At 46.2% G+C, this 19,429-nt stretch overlaps 1 protein-coding gene across 1 annotated transcript; it reads left to right on the forward strand.

The window, feature by feature from the left end:
- Positions 1–384: 384 nt before the first annotated feature.
- On the forward strand, positions 385–13,027 carry LOC311118181 (tripartite motif-containing protein 16-like). Its single transcript, XM_084193036.1, has 6 exons — positions 385–727; positions 6,170–6,403; positions 6,840–6,999; positions 7,125–7,184; positions 7,421–8,241; positions 11,591–13,027. Exons 1-5 carry the CDS (start codon positions 647–649, stop codon positions 7,930–7,932), a joined length of 1,047 nt encoding a protein of 348 aa, XP_084049162.1. The 5' UTR covers positions 385–646; the 3' UTR covers positions 7,933–8,241; positions 11,591–13,027.
- Positions 13,028–19,429: the final 6,402 nt, after the last annotated feature.

Consider the following 19,429-nt stretch of genomic DNA (forward strand, 5'->3'; position numbering starts at 1 on the left):
GGTGTTTACTCGATTGCGCTTAGGACATTGTACATTGAACTCGTCATTACATCTGGTTGGCAAGCATTTGAATGGTTTGTGTCTGGAGTGTATGGTCGATGAAACGGTGGAGCATGTGTTGTTATATTGTTGTAAGTATGTTGAAGAGTGGGTAAGATTGAAGTTTAGGGTCATTGAGGTTGGACGGGGTTGGGGGGGTTTGGAAGGGATTTTGGGGATGGGGAGGGTCTATTAGAAGTTAGTAGGGCTCTTCTTTATTTTCTCAGAAGTACTGAGTTAGGTAGGAGGATTTAGAAATGTTGGAAACCGTGATTGACCACACACTCCAGCACAGTAGGTGGCGGCATGCACCTTTAACGTTGGTTTGTGGACCGCCATTATATCATAGAAGAAGAAGTTGTTGTGTGAGAATTTTGTGGTTCGTGAGGAGGGCTACTATTCTTTTTTCTTTTGGTTCTTGCGTATTTTCTGAATGTATTTTCTCATGGTTTGAGGGTTTGTTTATTGGTTTCCACTGTTTATCGTTTAGAGTTGAGGGGGGAGTAGGGGTAGTTTGTTAGGGCGGCGTGATGGCCTCAACCGAGTGGAGAAGAAACGCTGTCGCTTCGGGTCCGTTCCGGAGAAAGGTGTGGAGGAAGTTTTGCTCATGGTCGGCGAACAGGTTGGAGCGGAACATCTGGACTCTGCATCCAGAATGAACAAGGCGGTGGTTGTGTTAATGAAAAAGGTTTGTCTTGTTGTGAGGGGTGTGTTGGTGCAGATGTCGCCTCTTTCGATAAGAGTTGTGGTGGCTAATCTGCCTCCGTTTATTGCTTCCGAACAGACCCCAAGTAGTTGGTTAGTTTTGGTAAATTTGCAAGTGGTTTCCGTGTGCTCTCGGCTGGGTGCCAAGCGGAATCCGTTAAACATGTCTGTTTTCATAGACAAGTGTTTGTTTCTTACCAAACCTCAAGGTTACACAGGGGAGGGGTGGAACACAGGGTTTGCTAGCACAGATAGTTTTGGGTGTTTCTAGTGTGGGGATCATCAGTTATAGGCTACAAGCAGCAATATGATTGATAGGTAGGACAGGTATTGAACCCAAATAATCCCTACTCAGATGTGCTAAGCTCAACCCTAGTAAACATGCATTATAAAAACCTTCTATATAAAATTATCTCATATTGGGAGTAAATAGCCTCTGAATAGAAAAGAAAAAACACTGCATCTTCCAGCCCACCAATAAATGACATAATGCAACCTTGGCGGTTAGCATATTTACCTCAACATGCCCCTCGCTTGCGTGAGAAGGCAGAGTGCTCGATGCTGGTTGATGAATTTTACAATTAATGTACTAGGAAAATACATTTTTGTCGACCAGAGGTGACTGAATTAATGTTCAGGCTTATTGATAATCATTATAGTAATGAAGTATAATTTCAAAACATGACCATAAAAACAGGTAATAATAAACATGACTCATCATTATATTACTTCACAGTAATGTGTTTTCAGTCCTTCCTCTTGCGTTAGCAGTGTGGAAAGGGACAGTAAAAAGCTCAGGCAGGAGGAGTTTTCCTGTGAGGGGGAGGGGTGGTGTATCCAGGGAGAGAACTAAACTAATCTTCTGAAATGTCATTCATGGTCTTATGCTGCCATCTATTGGAATTATTAAGCAACTGCAGTAGTGCTGAATAAAGTGTTTTTCCTTACTAATCCTTACTAAAGTAGTGATTACTCAGAATTGCAAAATAAATGGCGGGGGGACCAGGAGGGAGGAGAGTACATTTTTTACATTTTAGTCATTTAGCAGATGCTCTTATCCAGAGCGACTTACAGTTAGTGAGTGCATACATTTTCATACTGTCCCACCATGGGAAACGAACCCACAACCCTGGTGTTGCAAGCGCCATGCTCTACCAACTGAGCTACACGGTAGTAGTGCATGGCCAAGTGGTGGTGCGCAGGCCGTGGAGAAAGCGGTGGTGGGGAGGGTTGCAGCTGGGCTACATGAGCTGAGGCAGGTTTCTGTAGTAACAGAGACTCCGGTGGGCAAAGGCTTGGTGGGCTCATCCCAGGAAATATTGCCTGTCATTGGGGAAGAGGCTCTGATCAGGGGGGAAGTGCAGGGGGGCAGAGACTGGGGAGGAGGAGGACGGTACCGTGCCAATGGAGGAGGAGGAAGAGGAAGAGGGGGGAGGTGAGTCTGCGGGAGCGGAGGACAAGGCGTCTCGTTTTCAGACGGCTCATTGGATCCAGAGCTGACAGCCAGTCAGGCTGAGGGCCCAGTATATACGGTGAGAGAACTTTCTAGGTTCCTGATGGAGACTAAAGGGGAAAAAGAAGGTTCTGCTGGAGTCTTATTTGATTGATCCTGGAAGGTTTGTAAGGTCAGTACAACACGTGATGAAAAATGAGGGGTTTAGTGTCCTCTCACCCAGGAAGCGGTATAGGCTGAGAAAATGGGTCATGGGTTCTTAAGGGCATGTCTTCAGAATCTGCTTAAATGGATGGTTTTTTCTGGCATGGCGGCTTTATGGGCTTCTCTACTGGTTTCTGATTGTGGTGATTTCCCTCCCACCTCTTATGGAGATTTCACGGTTAGACTTCCTTAACATGAACGGCGGCAGAGACTGGGGGAATAAGTCAAACAAAAACATTTAAACGTGATTTTTTTAGCAAGAGACACACAGTGATGTGATTAATGAAGTGTATTGGGGGTCTGGTGGAAGGGGACGCAGGTGCTGAGCCATGGCACAAATCTTAGTGCAGGGGTAGCAAAAGAGGTGTGTAAGGGTAGGTTGTTAGTGGTTAGAGCCAAAATCAATTTCCTTGTCTTTGCTTTCCAAAATGTGTCTGCACCTAGTACAGGGCTCAGTTCTCTGTTTCACCAGGGCCCAGGCAGGTGTCCTATTGGAAATTCCATGTAAAGCTCTTCCAAGATGTCACTTTTTGCTCAAGCTTTCAAGGCTTTTGGGAGAGGTGGGGACAGCAGAAGGGGGAGTAACTTCTGTTATGGGGAGATGAGGGAGCCTGATGGGTGGGTAACTTCTGTTGTGGGTAGATGAGGGAGCCTGATGGGTGGGTAACTTCTGTTGTGGGGGAGAGGAGGGAGCCTGATGGGTGGGTAACTTCTGTTGTGGGAAGATGAGGGAGCCTGATGGGTGGGTAACTTCTGTTGTGGAGGAGATGAGGGAGCCTGATGGGTGGGTAACTTCTGTTGTGGGGAGATGAGGGAGCCTGATGGGTGGGTAACTTCTGTTGTGGGGAGATGAGGGAGCCTGATGGGTGGGTAACTTCTGTTGTGGGGAGATGAGGGAGCCTGATGGGTGGGTAACTTCTGTTGTGGGGAGATGAGGGAGCCTGATGGGTGGGTAACTTCCTTTGTGGGGAGATTAGGGAGCCTGATGGGTGGGTAACTTCTGTTGTGGGGAGATGAGGGAGCCTGATGGGTGGGTAACTTCTGTTGTGGGGGAGATGAGGGAGCCTGATGGGTGGGTAACCTCTGTTGTGGGGAGATGAGGGAGCCTGATGGGTGGGTAACTTCTGTTGTGGGGGAGATGAGGGAGCCTGATGGGTGGGTAACTTCTGTTGTGGGGGAGATGAGGGAGCCTGATGGGTGGGTAACTTCTGTTGTGGGGAGATGAGGGAGCCTGATGGGTGGGTAACTTCTGTTGTGGGGAGATTAGGGAGCATGATGGGTGGGTAACTTCTGTTGTGGGGAGATGAGGGAGCCTGATGGGTGGGTAACTTCTGTTGTGGGGGAGATGAGGGAGCCTGATGGGTGGGTAACTTCTGTTGTGGGGAGATGAGGGAGCCTGATGGGTGGGTAACTTCTGTTGTGGGGGAGATGAGGGAGCCTGATGGGTGGGTAACTTCTGTTGTGGGGAGATGAGGGAGCCTGATGGGTGGGTAACTTCTGTTGTGGGGAGATGAGGGAGCCTGATGGGTGGGTAACTTCTGTTGTGGGGAGAGGAGGGAGCCTGATGGGTGGGTAACTTCTGTTGTGGGGAGATGAGGGAGCCTGATGGGTGGGTAACTTCTGTTGTGGGGAGATGAGGGAGCCTGATGGGTGGGTAACTTCTGTTGTGGGGGAGATGAGGGAGCCTGATGGGTGGGTAACTTCTGTTGTGGGGAGATGAGGGAGCCTGATGGGTGGGTAACTTCTGTTGTGGGGGAGATGAGGGAGCCTGATGGGTGGGTAACTTCTGTTTCGGGGGAGATGAGGGAGCCTGATGGGTGGGTAACTTCTGTTGTGGGGAGATGAGGGAGCCTGATGGGTGGGTAACTTCTGTTGTGGGGAGATGAGGGAGCCTGATGGGTGGGTAACTTCTGTTGTGGGGAGATGAGGGAACCTGATGGGTGGGTAACTTCTGTTGTGGGGGAGAGGAGGGAGCCTGATGGGTGGGTAACTTCTGTTGTGTGGGAGATGAGGGAGCCTGATGGGTGGGTAACTTCTGTTGTGGGGAGATGAGGGAGCCTGATGGGTGGGTAACTTCTGTTGTGGGGAGATGAGGGAACCTGATGGGTGGGTAACTTCTGTTGTGGTGAGATGAGGGAGCCTGATGGGTGGGTAACTTCTGTTGTGGGGGAGATGAGGGAGCCTGATGGGTGGGTAACTTCTGTTGTGAGGAGATGAAGGAGCCTGATGGGTGGGTAACTTCTGTTGTGGGGAGATGAGGGAGCCTGATGGGTGGGTAACTTCTGTTGTGGGGAGATGAGGGAGCCTGATGGGTGGGTAACTTCTGTTGTGGGGAGATGAGGGAGTCTGATGGGTGGGTAACTTCTGTTGTGGGGGAGATGAGGGAGCCTGATGGGTGGGTAACTTCTGTTGTGGGGAGATGAGGGAGCCTGATGGGTGGGTAACTTCTGTTGTGGGGGAGATGAGGGAGCCTGATGGGTGGGTAACTTCTGTTGTGAGGAGATGAATGAGCCTGATGGGTGGGTAACTTCTGTTGTGGGGAGATGAGGGAGCCTGATGGGTGGGTAACTTCTGTTGTGGGGAGATGAGGGAGCCTGATGGGTGGGTAACTTCTGTTGTGGGGAGATGAGGCTGTGGAGTTGTACTCTGATTTATAGAGGGCAGAACTCTGTGGTCCTCTGTAGCTCAATTGGTAGAGCATGGCGCTTGTAATGCCAGGGTAGTGGGTTCGATCCCCGGGACCACCCACATGTAAAAATGGTCTGTGAGCAGAACCTGAGAACAGGATAATAATAATAATAATAATAATAATAATAATAATATGCCATTTAGCAGACGCTTTTATCCAAAGCGACTTACAGTCATGTGCATACATTTTTGTGTATGGGTGGTCCCGGGGATTGAACCCACTACCCAGGCGTTACAAGCGCCGTGCTCTACCAGCTGAGCTACAGAGGACCACGTAATGTCGCGGTCGTATGCTGGGGCTTCATGTATGGTCAAGGTGTGGGGAGGGCTCAGTAGGCCAGTCTGGGTAGGGAGGGGCATTCACCAGGGATGCCCTCTGTCAGGGCAGCTATACACTCTTGTTATTGAGCCCTTTCTGGGCCTGCTACACAGGAGGCTACAGGGAGTGTGGGAGCCAGGCATAGGGTTGGGGACAGGCATAGCAGTGTCAGCATACGCTGATGACGTCTGTGTTGGTTAGGGATGCGCAGAACCTACAGGCCCTGGAGAATAGTTTGAGGGTGTACGAGGGGGCGTCTTCTGCTTAGGTAAACTGGGGCAAGAGTGAGGCTCTGTTATGTGGGGCATGGAGGGACAGGGCACCTCCGCAGCTTCCAGGGGGGTTGCAGTGGGGCTGTGAGTGGCTCAAGATGCTTGGGGTGTATCTGGGCTCGGAGGGTTGGGATAGGAAGAACTGGGAAGGAGTGTCACAAGCGGTGGTGTCGAGGCTGACGAAGTGGAGGTGGCTCATCTCCCAGGTGGCATACAGAGGGACGGTGCTGATCATCAACAACTTGGTGGCATCCTCTCTATGGCTTAAATTGGCCATTCTCAACGCCCCCGGTGGTCTGCTTGTGGACCTGCAGCGCAAGTTAGTGATTTTAAATTAGTGCACGCAAATTAGTGCACCTCCGCAGCTTCCAGGCGTTCTGCTTGTGGACCTGCACGCAATGTGCTTTTAGGGGTGGGGGTGTTAGTGTAATGAGGATGGCTCATTAAAGTAAGACAAGTCAGTCTCTCTCTCTCTCTCTCTCTTAACAGCGCTCTGCACAGGCAGCAGTGGAGGACAGTGATAAGATCTTTACCGAGCTGATCCGCTCCATTGAGAGAAGGCGCTCTGAGGTGAAGGAGCTGATCAGATCCCAAGAGACGGCTCTAGTGAGTCAAGCTGAAGGACTCCTGGAGCAACTGGAGCAGGAGATAGCTGAGCTGAGGAAGAGAAGCACTGAGCTGGAGCAGCTCTCACACACAGAGGATCACATCCATTTCCTCCAGGTAACTCAACTGCCTTGATACATGTGATATGAAATTAAAACTCTCAATCAGTTGGTTCTGCTCTGCTCTGTCTCTGTCTCTGTCTCTTGTGTCTCCTGAGTGGCGCAGTGGTCTAAGGCACTGCATCGCAGTGCTAACTGTGCCACTAGAGATCCTGGTTCGAATCCAGGCTCTGTCGCAGCCGGCCGCGACCGGGAGACTCATGGGCGGCGCACAATTGGCCCAGCGTCGTGTAGGGGTGGGAATGGCCGGCAGGGATGTAGCTCAGTTGATAGAGCATGGCGTTTGCAAAGCCAGGGTTGTGGGTTCGTTTCCCACGGGGGGCCAGTATATAAAGATATGTATTCACTAACTGTAAGTCGCTCTGGATAAGAGCGTCTGCTAAATGACTAAAATGTAAAAATGTAAATGTCTCTCTCTCTCTCTCTCTCTCCAGAGTTATCAGTCTCTCTCCAGTACCAGTGTATCTTCAGACTTACCCAGCATCGTTGTCCGTCCTCTTCAGTACTTTGGAGATGTGAGTAAGACTGTGTCTGAACTGAGAGAGACACTAGAAGACGTCCTTAAAGGAGAATGGACCAAGATCTCCACTACAGGTGTGTTGAAAATAATAAGAACATCAACTTTAGACCATTGAAAGTTCCCTACTAGTCATATACATGTGGAATATGGTATGATGATAACATTCCCTCTCTCTGTGAATGTGTTTGTGTGTCTGTAGTGAATATAGTGGATGTTGTACTGCCTCCAGAGCCCAAGACCAGAGAACAGTTCTTACAATGTGAGTCTCTTTATTCTGAAGTAACTAACAGTCTCTTTTTACTGACACTCCTAACAATCCCTCTAGAAATATATAGCAATAGTAGATCTAATCAAAGACTGGGTATCTATCTGACTGCTCATATTTCTCTGATTTGATCTCTGCTGTGCTCTAATCAAAGACAGGGTAGATACAGTATCTGACTTCACTTATTGTTCTAACTCCCCTCATTGGTCTCTGCTCTGCTCTTCTCCCAGATTCCTGTCAGCTCACACTGGACCCAAACACAGCACACAAACGCCTCTCTCTGTCTGAAGGAAACAGAAAGGTGACCTATACAGACAGAGTCCAACCATATCCTGATCATCCAGACAGATTCACCAACTACCAGGTTCTGTGTAGAGAGGGTCTGTCTGGACGCTGTTACTGGGAGGTGGAGTGGAGTGGGGGGGATGTTATCACAGCAGTCTCATATAAAGACATCAGCAGAACAGGGAGAGATGGTGAATTTGGATACAATGACAAGTCCTGGAGTTTAGTGTGCTCTAGTGGTGGTTATTGTTTCAGACACAATAATGTTGAGACTAAAGTATCAGGCCCTCAGTCCTCCAGAGTAGGAGTGGACCTGGATCACAAGGCAGGTACTCTGTCCTTCTACAGTGTCTCTGATACAATGACCCTCCTCCACAGAGTCCAGACCACATTCACTCAGCCCCTCTATCCTGGGTTTAATCTCTATTATGGTACTGCTGAGCTGGTTAAACTGTAGTAGGGTCCACATAGATACTAGTCATGCTGGTGTAGTCTATAGCTGAGCTGGTTAAACTGTAGTAGGGTCCACATAGATACTAGTCATGCTGGTGTAGTCTATAGCTGAGCTGGTTAAACTGTAGTAGGGTCCACATAGATACTAGTCATGCTGGTGTAGTCTATAGCTGAGCTGGTTAAACTGTAGTAGGGTCCACATAGATACTAGTCATGCTGGTGTAGTCTATAGCTGAGCTGGTTAAACTGTAGTAGGGTCCACATAGATACTAGTCATGCTGGTGTAGTCTATAGCTGAGCTGGTTAAACTGTAGTAGGCTCCACATAGATACTAGTCATGCTGGTGTAGTCTATAGCTGAGCTGGTTAAACTGTAGTAGGGTCCACATAGATACTAGTCATGCTGGTGTAGTCTATAGCTGAGCTGGTTAAACTGTAGTAGGGTCCACATAGATACTAGTCATGCTGGTGTAGTCTATAGCTGAGCTGGTTAAACTGTAGTAGGGTCCACATAGATACTAGTCATGCTGGTGTAGTCTATAGCTGAGCTGGTTAAACTGTAGTAGGCTCCACATAGATACTAGTCATGCTGGTGTAGTCTATAGCTGAGCTGGTTAAACTGTAGTAGGCTCCACATAGATACTAGTCATGCTGGTGTAGTCTATAGCTGAGCTGGTTAAACTGTAGTAGGGTCCACATAGATACTAGTCATGCTGGTGTAGTCTATAGCTGAGCTGGTTAAACTGTAGTAGGGTCCACATAGATACTAGTCATGCTGGTGTAGTCTATAGCTGAGCTGGTTAAACTGTAGTAGGGTCCACATAGATACTAGTCATGCTGGTATAGTCTATAGCTGAGCTGGTTAAACTGTAGTAGGGTCCACATAGATACTAGTCATGCTGGTGTAGTCTATAGCTGAGCTGGTTAAACTGTAGTAGGGTCCACATAGATACTAGTCATGCTGGTGTAGTCTATAGCTGAGCTGGTTAAACTGTAGTAGGGTCCACATAGATACTAGTCATGCTGGTGTAGTCTATAGCTGAGCTGGTTAAACTGTAGTAGGGTCCACATAGATACTAGTCATGCTGGTGTAGTCTATAGCTGAGCTGGTTAAACTGTAGTAGGCTCCACATAGATACTAGTCATGCTGGTGTAGTCTATAGCTGAGCTGGTTAAACTGTAGTAGGGTCCACATAGATACTAGTCATGCTGGTGTAGTCTATAGCTGAGCTGGTTAAACTGTAGTAGGGTCCACATAGATACTAGTCATGCTGGTGTAGTATATAGCTGAGCTGGTTAAACTGTAGTAGGGTCCACATAGATACTAGTCATGCTGGTGTAGTCTATAGCTGAGCTGGTTAAACTGTAGTAGGGTCCACATAGATACTAGTCATGCTGGTGTAGTCTATAGCTGAGCTGGTTAAACTGTAGTAGGGTCCACATAGATACTAGTCATGCTGGTGTAGTCTATAGCTGAGCTGGTTAAACTGTAGTAGGGTCCACATAGATACTAGTCATGCTGGTGTAGTCTATAGCTGAGCTGGTTAAACTGTAGTAGGGTCCACATAGATACTAGTCATGCTGGTGTAGTCTATAGCTGAGCTGGTTAAACTGTAGTAGGGTCCACATAGATACTAGTCATGCTGGTGTAGTCTATAGCTGAGCTGGTTAAACTGTAGTAGGGTCCACATAGATACTAGTCATGCTGGTGTAGTCTATAGCTGAGCTGGTTAAACTGTAGTAGGGTCCACATAGATACTAGTCATGCTGGTGTAGTCTATAGCTGAGCTGGTTAAACTGTAGTAGGGTCCACATAGATACTAGTCATGCTGGTGTAGTCTATAGCTGAGCTGGTTAAACTGTAGTAGGGTCCACATAGATACTAGTCATGCTGGTGTAGTCTATAGCTGAGCTGGTTAAACTGTAGTAGGGTCCACATAGATACTAGTCATGCTGGTGTAGTCTATAGCTGAGCTGGTTAAACTGTAGTAGGCTCCACATAGATACTAGTCATGCTGGTGTAGTCTATAGCTGAGCTGGTTAAACTGTAGTAGGGTCCACATAGATACTAGTCATGCTGGTGTAGTCTATAGCTGAGCTGGTTAAACTGTAGTAGGGTCCACATAGATACTAGTCATGCTGGTGTAGTCTATAGCTGAGCTGGTTAAACTGTAGTAGGGTCCACATAGATACTAGTCATGCTGGTGTAGTCTATAGCTGAGCTGGTTAAACTGTAGTAGGCTCCACATAGATACTAGTCATGCTGGTGTAGTCTATAGCTGAGCTGGTTAAACTGTAGTAGGCTCCACATAGATACTAGTCATGCTGGTGTAGTCTATAGCTGAGCTGGTTAAACTGTAGTAGGGTCCACATAGATACTAGTCATGCTGGTGTAGTCTATAGCTGAGCTGGTTAAACTGTAGTAGGGTCCACATAGATACTAGTCATGCTGGTGTAGTCTATAGCTGAGCTGGTTAAACTGTAGTAGGGTCCACATAGATACTAGTCATGCTGGTATAGTCTATAGCTGAGCTGGTTAAACTGTAGTAGGGTCCACATAGATACTAGTCATGCTGGTGTAGTCTATAGCTGAGCTGGTTAAACTGTAGTAGGGTCCACATAGATACTAGTCATGCTGGTGTAGTCTATAGCTGAGCTGGTTAAACTGTAGTAGGGTCCACATAGATACTAGTCATGCTGGTGTAGTCTATAGCTGAGCTGGTTAAACTGTAGTAGGGTCCACATAGATACTAGTCATGCTGGTGTAGTCTATAGCTGAGCTGGTTAAACTGTAGTAGGCTCCACATAGATACTAGTCATGCTGGTGTAGTCTATAGCTGAGCTGGTTAAACTGTAGTAGGGTCCACATAGATACTAGTCATGCTGGTGTAGTCTATAGCTGAGCTGGTTAAACTGTAGTAGGGTCCACATAGATACTAGTCATGCTGGTGTAGTATATAGCTGAGCTGGTTAAACTGTAGTAGGGTCCACATAGATACTAGTCATGCTGGTGTAGTCTATAGCTGAGCTGGTTAAACTGTAGTAGGGTCCACATAGATACTAGTCATGCTGGTGTAGTCTATAGCTGAGCTGGTTAAACTGTAGTAGGGTCCACATAGATACTAGTCATGCTGGTGTAGTCTATAGCTGAGCTGGTTAAACTGTAGTAGGGTCCACATAGATACTAGTCATGCTGGTGTAGTCTATAGCTGAGCTGGTTAAACTGTAGTAGGGTCCACATAGATACTAGTCATGCTGGTGTAGTCTATAGCTGAGCTGGTTAAACTGTAGTAGGGTCCACATAGATACTAGTCATGCTGGTGTAGTCTATAGCTGAGCTGGTTAAACTGTAGTAGGGTCCACATAGATACTAGTCATGCTGGTGTAGTCTATAGCTGAGCTGGTTAAACTGTAGTAGGGTCCACATAGATACTAGTCATGCTGGTGTAGTCTATAGCTGAGCTGGTTAAACTGTAGTAGGGTCCACATAGATACTAGTCATGCTGGTGTAGTCTATAGCTGAAATGGTTAAACTGTAGTAGGGTCCACATAGATACTAGTCATGCTGGTGTAGTCTATAGCTGAGCTGGTTAAACTGTAGTAGGGTCCATATAGATACTAGTCATGCTGGTGTAGTCTATAGCTGAGCTGGTTAAACTGTAGTAGGGTCCACATAGATACTAGTCATGCTGGTGTAGTCTATAGCTGAGCTGGTTAAACTGTAGTAGGGTCCACATAGATACTAGTCATGCTGGTGTAGTCTATAGCTGAGCTGGTTAAACTTTAGTAGGGTCCACATAGATACTAGTCATGCTGGTGTAGTCTATAGCTGAGCTGGTTAAACTGTAGTAGGGTCCACATAGATACTAGTCATGCTGGTGTAGTCTATAGCTGAGCTGGTTAAACTGTAGTAGGGTCCACATAGATACTAGTCATGCTGGTGTAGTCTATAGCTGAGCTGGTTAAACTGTAGTAGGGTCCACATAGATACTAGTCATGCTGGTGTAGTCTATAGCTGAGCTGGTTAAACTGTAGTAGGGTCCACATAGATACTAGTCATGCTGGTGTAGTCTATAGCTGAGCTGGTTAAACTGTAGTAGGGTCCACATAGATACTAGTCATGCTGGTGTAGTCTATAGCTGAGCTGGTTAAACTGTAGTAGGGTCCACATAGATACTAGTCATGCTGGTGTAGTCTATAGCTGAGCTGGTTAAACTGTAGTAGGGTCCACATAGATACTAGTCATGCTGGTGTAGTCTATAGCTGAGCTGGTTAAACTGTAGTAGGGTCCACATAGATACTAGTCATGCTGGTGTAGTCTATAGCTGAGCTGGTTAAACTGTAGTAGGGTCCACATAGATACTAGTCATGCTGGTGTAGTCTATAGCTGAGCTGGTTAAACTGTAGTAGGGTCCACATAGATACTAGTCATGCTGGTGTAGTCTATAGCTGAGCTGGTTAAACTGTAGTAGGGTCCACATAGATACTAGTCATGCTGGTGTAGTCTATAGCTGAGCTGGTTAAACTGTAGTAGGGTCCACATAGATACTAGTCATGCTGGTGTAGTCTATAGCTGAGCTGGTTAAACTGTAGTAGGGTCCACATAGATACTGGTCATGCTGGTGGTGATGGTCCCCAGATGTGATGATTCATTCTGCTCTGTTTTTATGTACAATGATTTGATTGATTTGATCTTCAGAAGATGTTATGAATTACAATTCAATGCATTCATATTATTTGTAAGTGCAGCGTTTTAATCTTATACATTTACATTAATCATGATGTATGCTGTTAATGTATGTTGGTTGTCATTCAGAACCATTGAAATGTTTTCTCAATTGGTTCTCTGTCTCAATGTCATTTTCCTCAGTATCATGGAACAGGTAGTGTTACTTACTTGCTAATTGAACTATATGGGCCGGTTTCCCGGACACAGATGAAGCCTAGTCCTAGACTAAAAAGCATGTTTAATGGAGATGTCCGGGAAACCGGCCCTAAGTTTGGCATCTTTTATTCTCCCATACTGCTCAGTCAAGCAATATTAAACCTGTCCAGCAGGTGGTGCTATTAACCAAACAATAAAACCAGCAGATATCTTGACTTGCCACTCAGTATATCAGTAATGTTCAGAATTGTACTTTAATATCATTGGAGATTAATGGTCTTTTTAATCCACTACCCAGAGTCAGGAACAGATGAAGTTAGGTCTGCTACTGTTCAGTTATTAAATATGATTCATGGTGATGGGAAATAAAAAATCCATCTAGTAGTAGTTTTCCTTTGCTATTTATTCCACGGTGTGTCTTTAACTTGTAAATGGATTGTGTTGAAGCTGGCATGTGGTATGGATGATAGAATAGAGTGAATAGAGGAGAGAAGAGAGGAGGAGAGGAGAACATCATATAGAAGACAGATAAGATAGAGAGACAATTCATACCCAGGGGAGATACTGGCTCTGGCCCAAATGACACCCTGTTCCCTACGTAGTGCACTAGGCTACTTCTGACCAGATCTAAAGTAGTGCACTACATAGGGAATAGGGTGGAGATTGGAGATTTGCTCACTGTCATTAGAATGAAGATTTCCATACAGGGGTTACTGTCTCTGTCCCAAATCTCTCCCTGTTCCCTACGTAGTGCACTAGGCTTCTTTTGACCAGATCTAAAGTAGTCTTCTAGATTTTACATGTTTTCTCCCTGTCGTTAGAAAATGACAATATGGTAATGACTTTAGTGGTTTCCTCCCCCTTTGTTTTTATTGGTTGTGTGTTATGTGTGTTGTTGTGTTAGGTTTTCCCCCTGTGTTCCTAATGGAAAATCCATTAACAATGAATCAGAAATAAATTATATTCCAGTTGTGTTTAGACAACTTCATGGCTGACATCCCCCAGAACTTTACCTGATGTTCTCTCTCTCTCTCAAACCATACACATTTATGTCATTTAGCAGACGCTCTTATCCAGAGCAACTTACCGTTAGTGCATATATATATATATACATGACTGTATGTCGCTTTGGATAAAAGCGTCCGCTAAATCGCATATTATATTATTATTATATATATTTTTCATACTGGCCCTCATGGGAATCGAAACCACAACCCTGGCATTGCAAACACCATGCTCTACCAACTGAGCTACATCCCTGCCGGCCATTCCCTCCCCTACCCTGGACCAATTGTGCGCCGCCCGGTCGCTGACGGCTACAACAGAGCCTGGATTTGAACCAAGATCTCTAGTGGCACAGCTATCACTGTGATTCAGTGCCTTAGACCACTGCTCCACTCGGGAGACTATAGAAAGCAGACAACCTCAATATGGTTCCATTCCTGTAGTTATCAGGACACATGGGGTGTGGAACTATTATCTCCTTTCTAAGTGTGAACTTGTCCACTTCCCTTCATGGATTTAAAAGGAAATGACTGGTATATGTAAACTCCCTCTACCCCATGCCAACACCAATCCAATGCTGTACAATTAATTCCATAGCTTAACATGGGAAATGCTCACTGCCTCCCATAAGAGTCATTGAAGCGTTGGATGAGATAGGACCCTGCCTTCACCAGGGGATATTTGTTGGACCCGTCACAACAGGTGAGGAGGGCCTCATCCTCCAGCTGCCCAAAGAAAGCCAGGGACTGCCTTGTGCTCCAGTCTCCAGCAGGGGGCAGCAAAACCCTATAGACCTGAAAGGGAAAGTGAGGAGTAAAAACCTAAGGTTAATTTACATTGATATTTCCATAGAGACCTGAGTCGTATTCACTAGGCACCAAACTGAAGAAAATTAAATGAAACAGGGATGGACTAACTGAAAATAAACGTTTGTTTACGTTTTCTGTTGCAAAATGTTTTGCTAGAGTGTTCCCTAATGAATACGACCCTGGATTTAAATACTATTTGAAATATTACAAATACTTTGAGCATTTCCTTTAATCTTCCAGGTGGGCGGGGTTAGCTTATAGTTTTAGGACTTTTCTATTTGTTCCGTTGGAACAGGAAAACTCAATCAAAATTATTTTAAATAGTATTTGAACACAGGTCTGTTTACACATGCAATAAGCCTGTAACATCTTGTATGATCTTATGAGGTAACAGTGTGTCAAATGGAAGGACAAGTCTCACCACTGAGAGGAAAACATCACTGGTCCACCTCTGCATCAGGTCAGCTATGTTGATCAGTACTGTCCCAGGGATGCTGGGAGCAGAGATGAACTCCCCTGACCTGGTACCCACCTATGGAGTTGTCATTTTAATATCAGTTTAACCCCATTACTGCTATAACACACACAAGCCATGTTAATAGAATGAAATGGATCCAGGTTCCATTTATTCTACAATAGATTTACTGCCTGTGGAACACTTCTCAAAAGTGGTCTTAAATCAAGGTGACTGCAAGTCTCAATCCCAAACGAATGGGGGAAGAATTAATCAAATGGCCACCCGGACTATTTACATTGACCCCCCCCCCCCCCCCCCCCCCCCACACCCCCTTTTTGATTTTACACTGCTGCTACTTGCTGTTTATCTATGCATAGTCACTTTACAAATGACCTCAACTAACATGTACCCCCACACATTGACTGGCAGAGCTACTCCACCTCAAGAATGACCCCCTGTATATAGCCTCATTATTGTTATGTCATTTTATTGTGTTACTTTTTGATTTGATTTTTTTTTTAATTTAGTTTATTTTGTAAATATTTTCTTAACTCTATTTCTTGAACAGCATTGTTGGTTAAGGGTTTGTAAGTAAGCATTTCACGGTAAGGTCTACACCTGTTGTATTCGGCGCATGTGACAAATGTAATTACATTTTATTTTATTTTATTTGAAAATGGCACCATCTAGAAAGATGGCATTTAGAGGTATGGAGAAACAAGATTCACACAACAGAGCTGACCACAACTGGACTGGACTGGCTGGGATATTTTCTTTACACATTGTCCTTTCAAGGATGGTTCCAGAACTTGGCTTGACTCAGCTCTGTAGTGTTAGCCAGCCCAGTTTGGCCCTGCTTGACTCAGCTCTGTAGTGTTAGCCAGCCCAGTTTGGCCCTGCTTGGCTTGACTCAGCTCTGTAGTGTTAGCCAGCCCAGTTTGGCCCTGCTTGGCTTGACTCAGCTCTGTAGTGTTAGCCAGCCCAGTTTGGCCCTGCTTGACTCAGCTCTGTAGTGTTAGCCAGCCCAGTTTGGCCCTGCTTGACTCAGCTCTGTAGTGTTAGCCAGCCCAGTTTGGCCCTGCTTGACTCAGCTCTGTAGTGTTAGCCAGCCCAGTTTGGCCCTGCTTGACTCAGCTCTGTAGTGTTAGCCAGCCCAGTTTGGCCCTGCTTGGGTTGACTCAGCTCTGTAGTGTTAGCCAGCCCAGTTTGGCCCTGCTTGGCTTGACTCAGCTCTGTAGTGTTAGCCAGCCCAGTTTGGCCCTGCTTGGCTTGACTCAGCTCTGTAGCGTTAGCCAGCCCAGTTTGGCCCTGCTTGGCTTGACTCAGCTCTGTAGTGTTAGCCAGCCCAGTTTGGCCCTCCTTGACTCAGCTCTGTAGTGTTAGCCAGCCCAGTTTGGCCCTGCTTGGCTTGACTCAGCTCTGTAGTGTTAGCCAGCCCAGTTTGGCCCTGCTTGGCTTGACTCAGCTCTGTAGCATTAGCCAGCCCAGTTTGGCCCTGCTTGGCTTGACTGTTCTCTATAGTGAGAAACCGTCATCAGTGTGTTGGAGGGGATCAGTCTGATCAAGGAGAGGCGCAGAATCACTGATCTGGACCACTTAGTGAGTCAATATTTCAGATGCAAGTGGATTTGTAGATTAGTGAGTCTGTGCAGTTCACCGCAATGGATTTGATCTAAAACATGCACAATGTCATGAAGACCACTGCTACTCCATAGAATTAAACCATCCCCTATGAGGACTAATGACCAACTCTGAAACTCACCACACTATGCTGTACTGACAGCATCATCATCACACTAGCATTAATGTTCACACTCTGGGGCTCATTTGTCCACATTTAAACTGGTCTAGGTCTCCTTACAGGTGAGACACATTTAAACTGGTCTAGGTCTCCTTACAGGTGAGACACATTTAAACTGGTCTAGGTCTCCTTACAGGTAAGACACATTTATACTGGTCTAGGTCTCCTTACAGGTTGGACACATGGGTCTAGAGGTCTCTAGTGGTTGAGTCTTGGTCTGGGTCTCACTGGTTCTGTTCCAATCAGTCTTGTCTCCATCTCTGGTATATTCAGTACCAATACACCAACGTCATACACTCCAGACCTGGGTTCCAGTGCTTAATTTGAGCCGGATCTGGCACCTCTCAGATTTGACCTCATTTGTTCCAGCACCTATTTGCCCGGCTCCGGTACCTCACGCATTATTTATACAATTTGTTCACTGTTTGCACTGTAAACATTTAAAAAAGCGATCAGAGTTAAATCAAGTTGCCTCCTGGTTATTTCTCCCACCTCCTAGAAAAACCATCATGTAAAAGTGCGGAGATCCTTCTGTGCAATCATCCTAATCCTTCCCCATTGATTTCAGACCTCCTCTATTATTTCTACATATGTCCATCCACCGACGAAGTGCACGGGGGGGGGGGGGGGGCAGTGCCCGGAGCAGGTGCAATTTGGACGGAGGCTCAGTTCAAGACCAAGCAAATTTATGACCCCTGGCTTGTCACGCAAAATTCAAAGCTGGCCTATACAACATGCAAAAAGGTAGGGAGCTTGGGCCCGGAAAAGACTGGAGGGTTGAAACTAGCAAAGGAGTGGGTGGAATGTACAGTAACATGTTCTGCCTCCGACTTAAAAAAGCAACAAAGAGCCCTCAGAATAAAGGGTTTTGAACATGCCCAAACAATGGCCCAAAAAATGAGAAATTACCCGGCTCTTCACAAGCACTTTGTAGTGTATGATGAATTATGACTTTGCTAATGTTTTCAAGAGGATGTTTATTCAGTTTCAGAGGGAGCCGTTTTAGAGGGACACCCCATAGAACAGAGGGAGTCTGTGTGTTGTAGACAGGGGATTGGTCAGTATGGGGAACCCCCCATATTTTGGGAAAGATTATAAGTACTGGGTTTGAACAAAGAAGATCAGAACAGACTTATTCTTTTGGGACTCTGTTCTCCGGATGCTATATACATCTGTAAACTTATGCTGAAATCTTGTGATATAAATAAAACTTATGATCAAAGCTCAGTATAAGCGGACTCCTTTGTTTCAGAGCAATAATTAGCAACATTAACTCGACACTACAACTTCACCACAGCAGCTGAGGATGCGTCCCACGACGGCGTGACCATCACAGCTATAGTGGCCTTGCCATGGGGATATCCTCGCATGTGTTTGTTAACAATCTAGGTCTTATGTGTCATGCACTTCAACAACTATCTGAATTGTCACTCGAGCTCCAAAAGAGAGACTACACAATTATTACTAGGGAAGTGATGGTGTTATTGGTGTTATTACTGCACAGAGGGCAGTCACCAGGGAAGTGAGGGTGTTATTACTGCACTCAGGGCAGTCACCAGGGAAGTGAGGGTGTTATTACTGCACACAGGGCAGTCACCAGGGAAGTGATGGTGTTATTACTGCACACAGGGCAGTCACCAGGGAAGTGATGGTGTTATTACTGCACTCAGGGCAGTCACCAGGGAAGTGATGGTGTTATTACTGCACACAGGGCAGTCACCAGGGAAGCGAGGGTGTTATTACTGCACACAGGGCAGTCACCAGGGAAGTGATGGTGTTATTACTGCACACAGGGCAGTCACCAGGGAAGTGAGGGTGTTATTACTGCACACAGGGCAGTCACCAGGGAAGTGAGGGTGTTATTACTGCACATAGGGCAGTCACCAGGGAAGTGAGGGTGTTATTACTGCACACAGGGCAGTCACCAGTGGACAATACAGGATACAGCCAGTTCATAGAGGAGCTGAAGGTGCTTTATGCTCAATACTGGCCAGAGGATGCAGGAGCACTGTATGGAGAAACAGTGATAGAATCTCTCTGCCAGAGGTTTGGCATTGGCAGTCCACGTACGGTCATACGGGCCTACAGGCAGTACAGGGACACTGATGGTAATGATAAAGGAGACTTTCCAGATGGACTTAAAGAGATGTTGATGGAGGTCAGCACCATCCCCATCTCCAGATGGACTTAAAGAGATGTTGATGGAGGTCAGCACCATCCCCATCTCCAGTGCAGAAGGCCAGCAGGGATTTTCTCAAATGAATCTGATTTGCACCTCAACCCGCGCCTCTCTGCATACCTCCACCATATCAGGGCTACTCTTTCTGAACCTTGTTGGCCCACCCCTGACCAAATTCAACCCAGTCCCCTATGTGAGGTCATGGATTGCTAAAGGACCCAGATGTGTCCCAGACACCAGGAGCAAAACAAGAGATAGGGAGGAGAAGACGCACCAGGAAATGGCCGTGTTGTGGAAGGTTCTGGAAAACTTTACAAACTTGTTCTGTCCTGTGAAGTTAATCTGAATATGCGCTTCATATTATCA

This window comes from Coregonus lavaretus, assembly GCF_964263955.1.
Source record: "Coregonus lavaretus genome assembly, contig: HAP1_SCAFFOLD_8712, whole genome shotgun sequence".
Taxonomy (NCBI): domain Eukaryota; kingdom Metazoa; phylum Chordata; class Actinopteri; order Salmoniformes; family Salmonidae; genus Coregonus; species Coregonus lavaretus.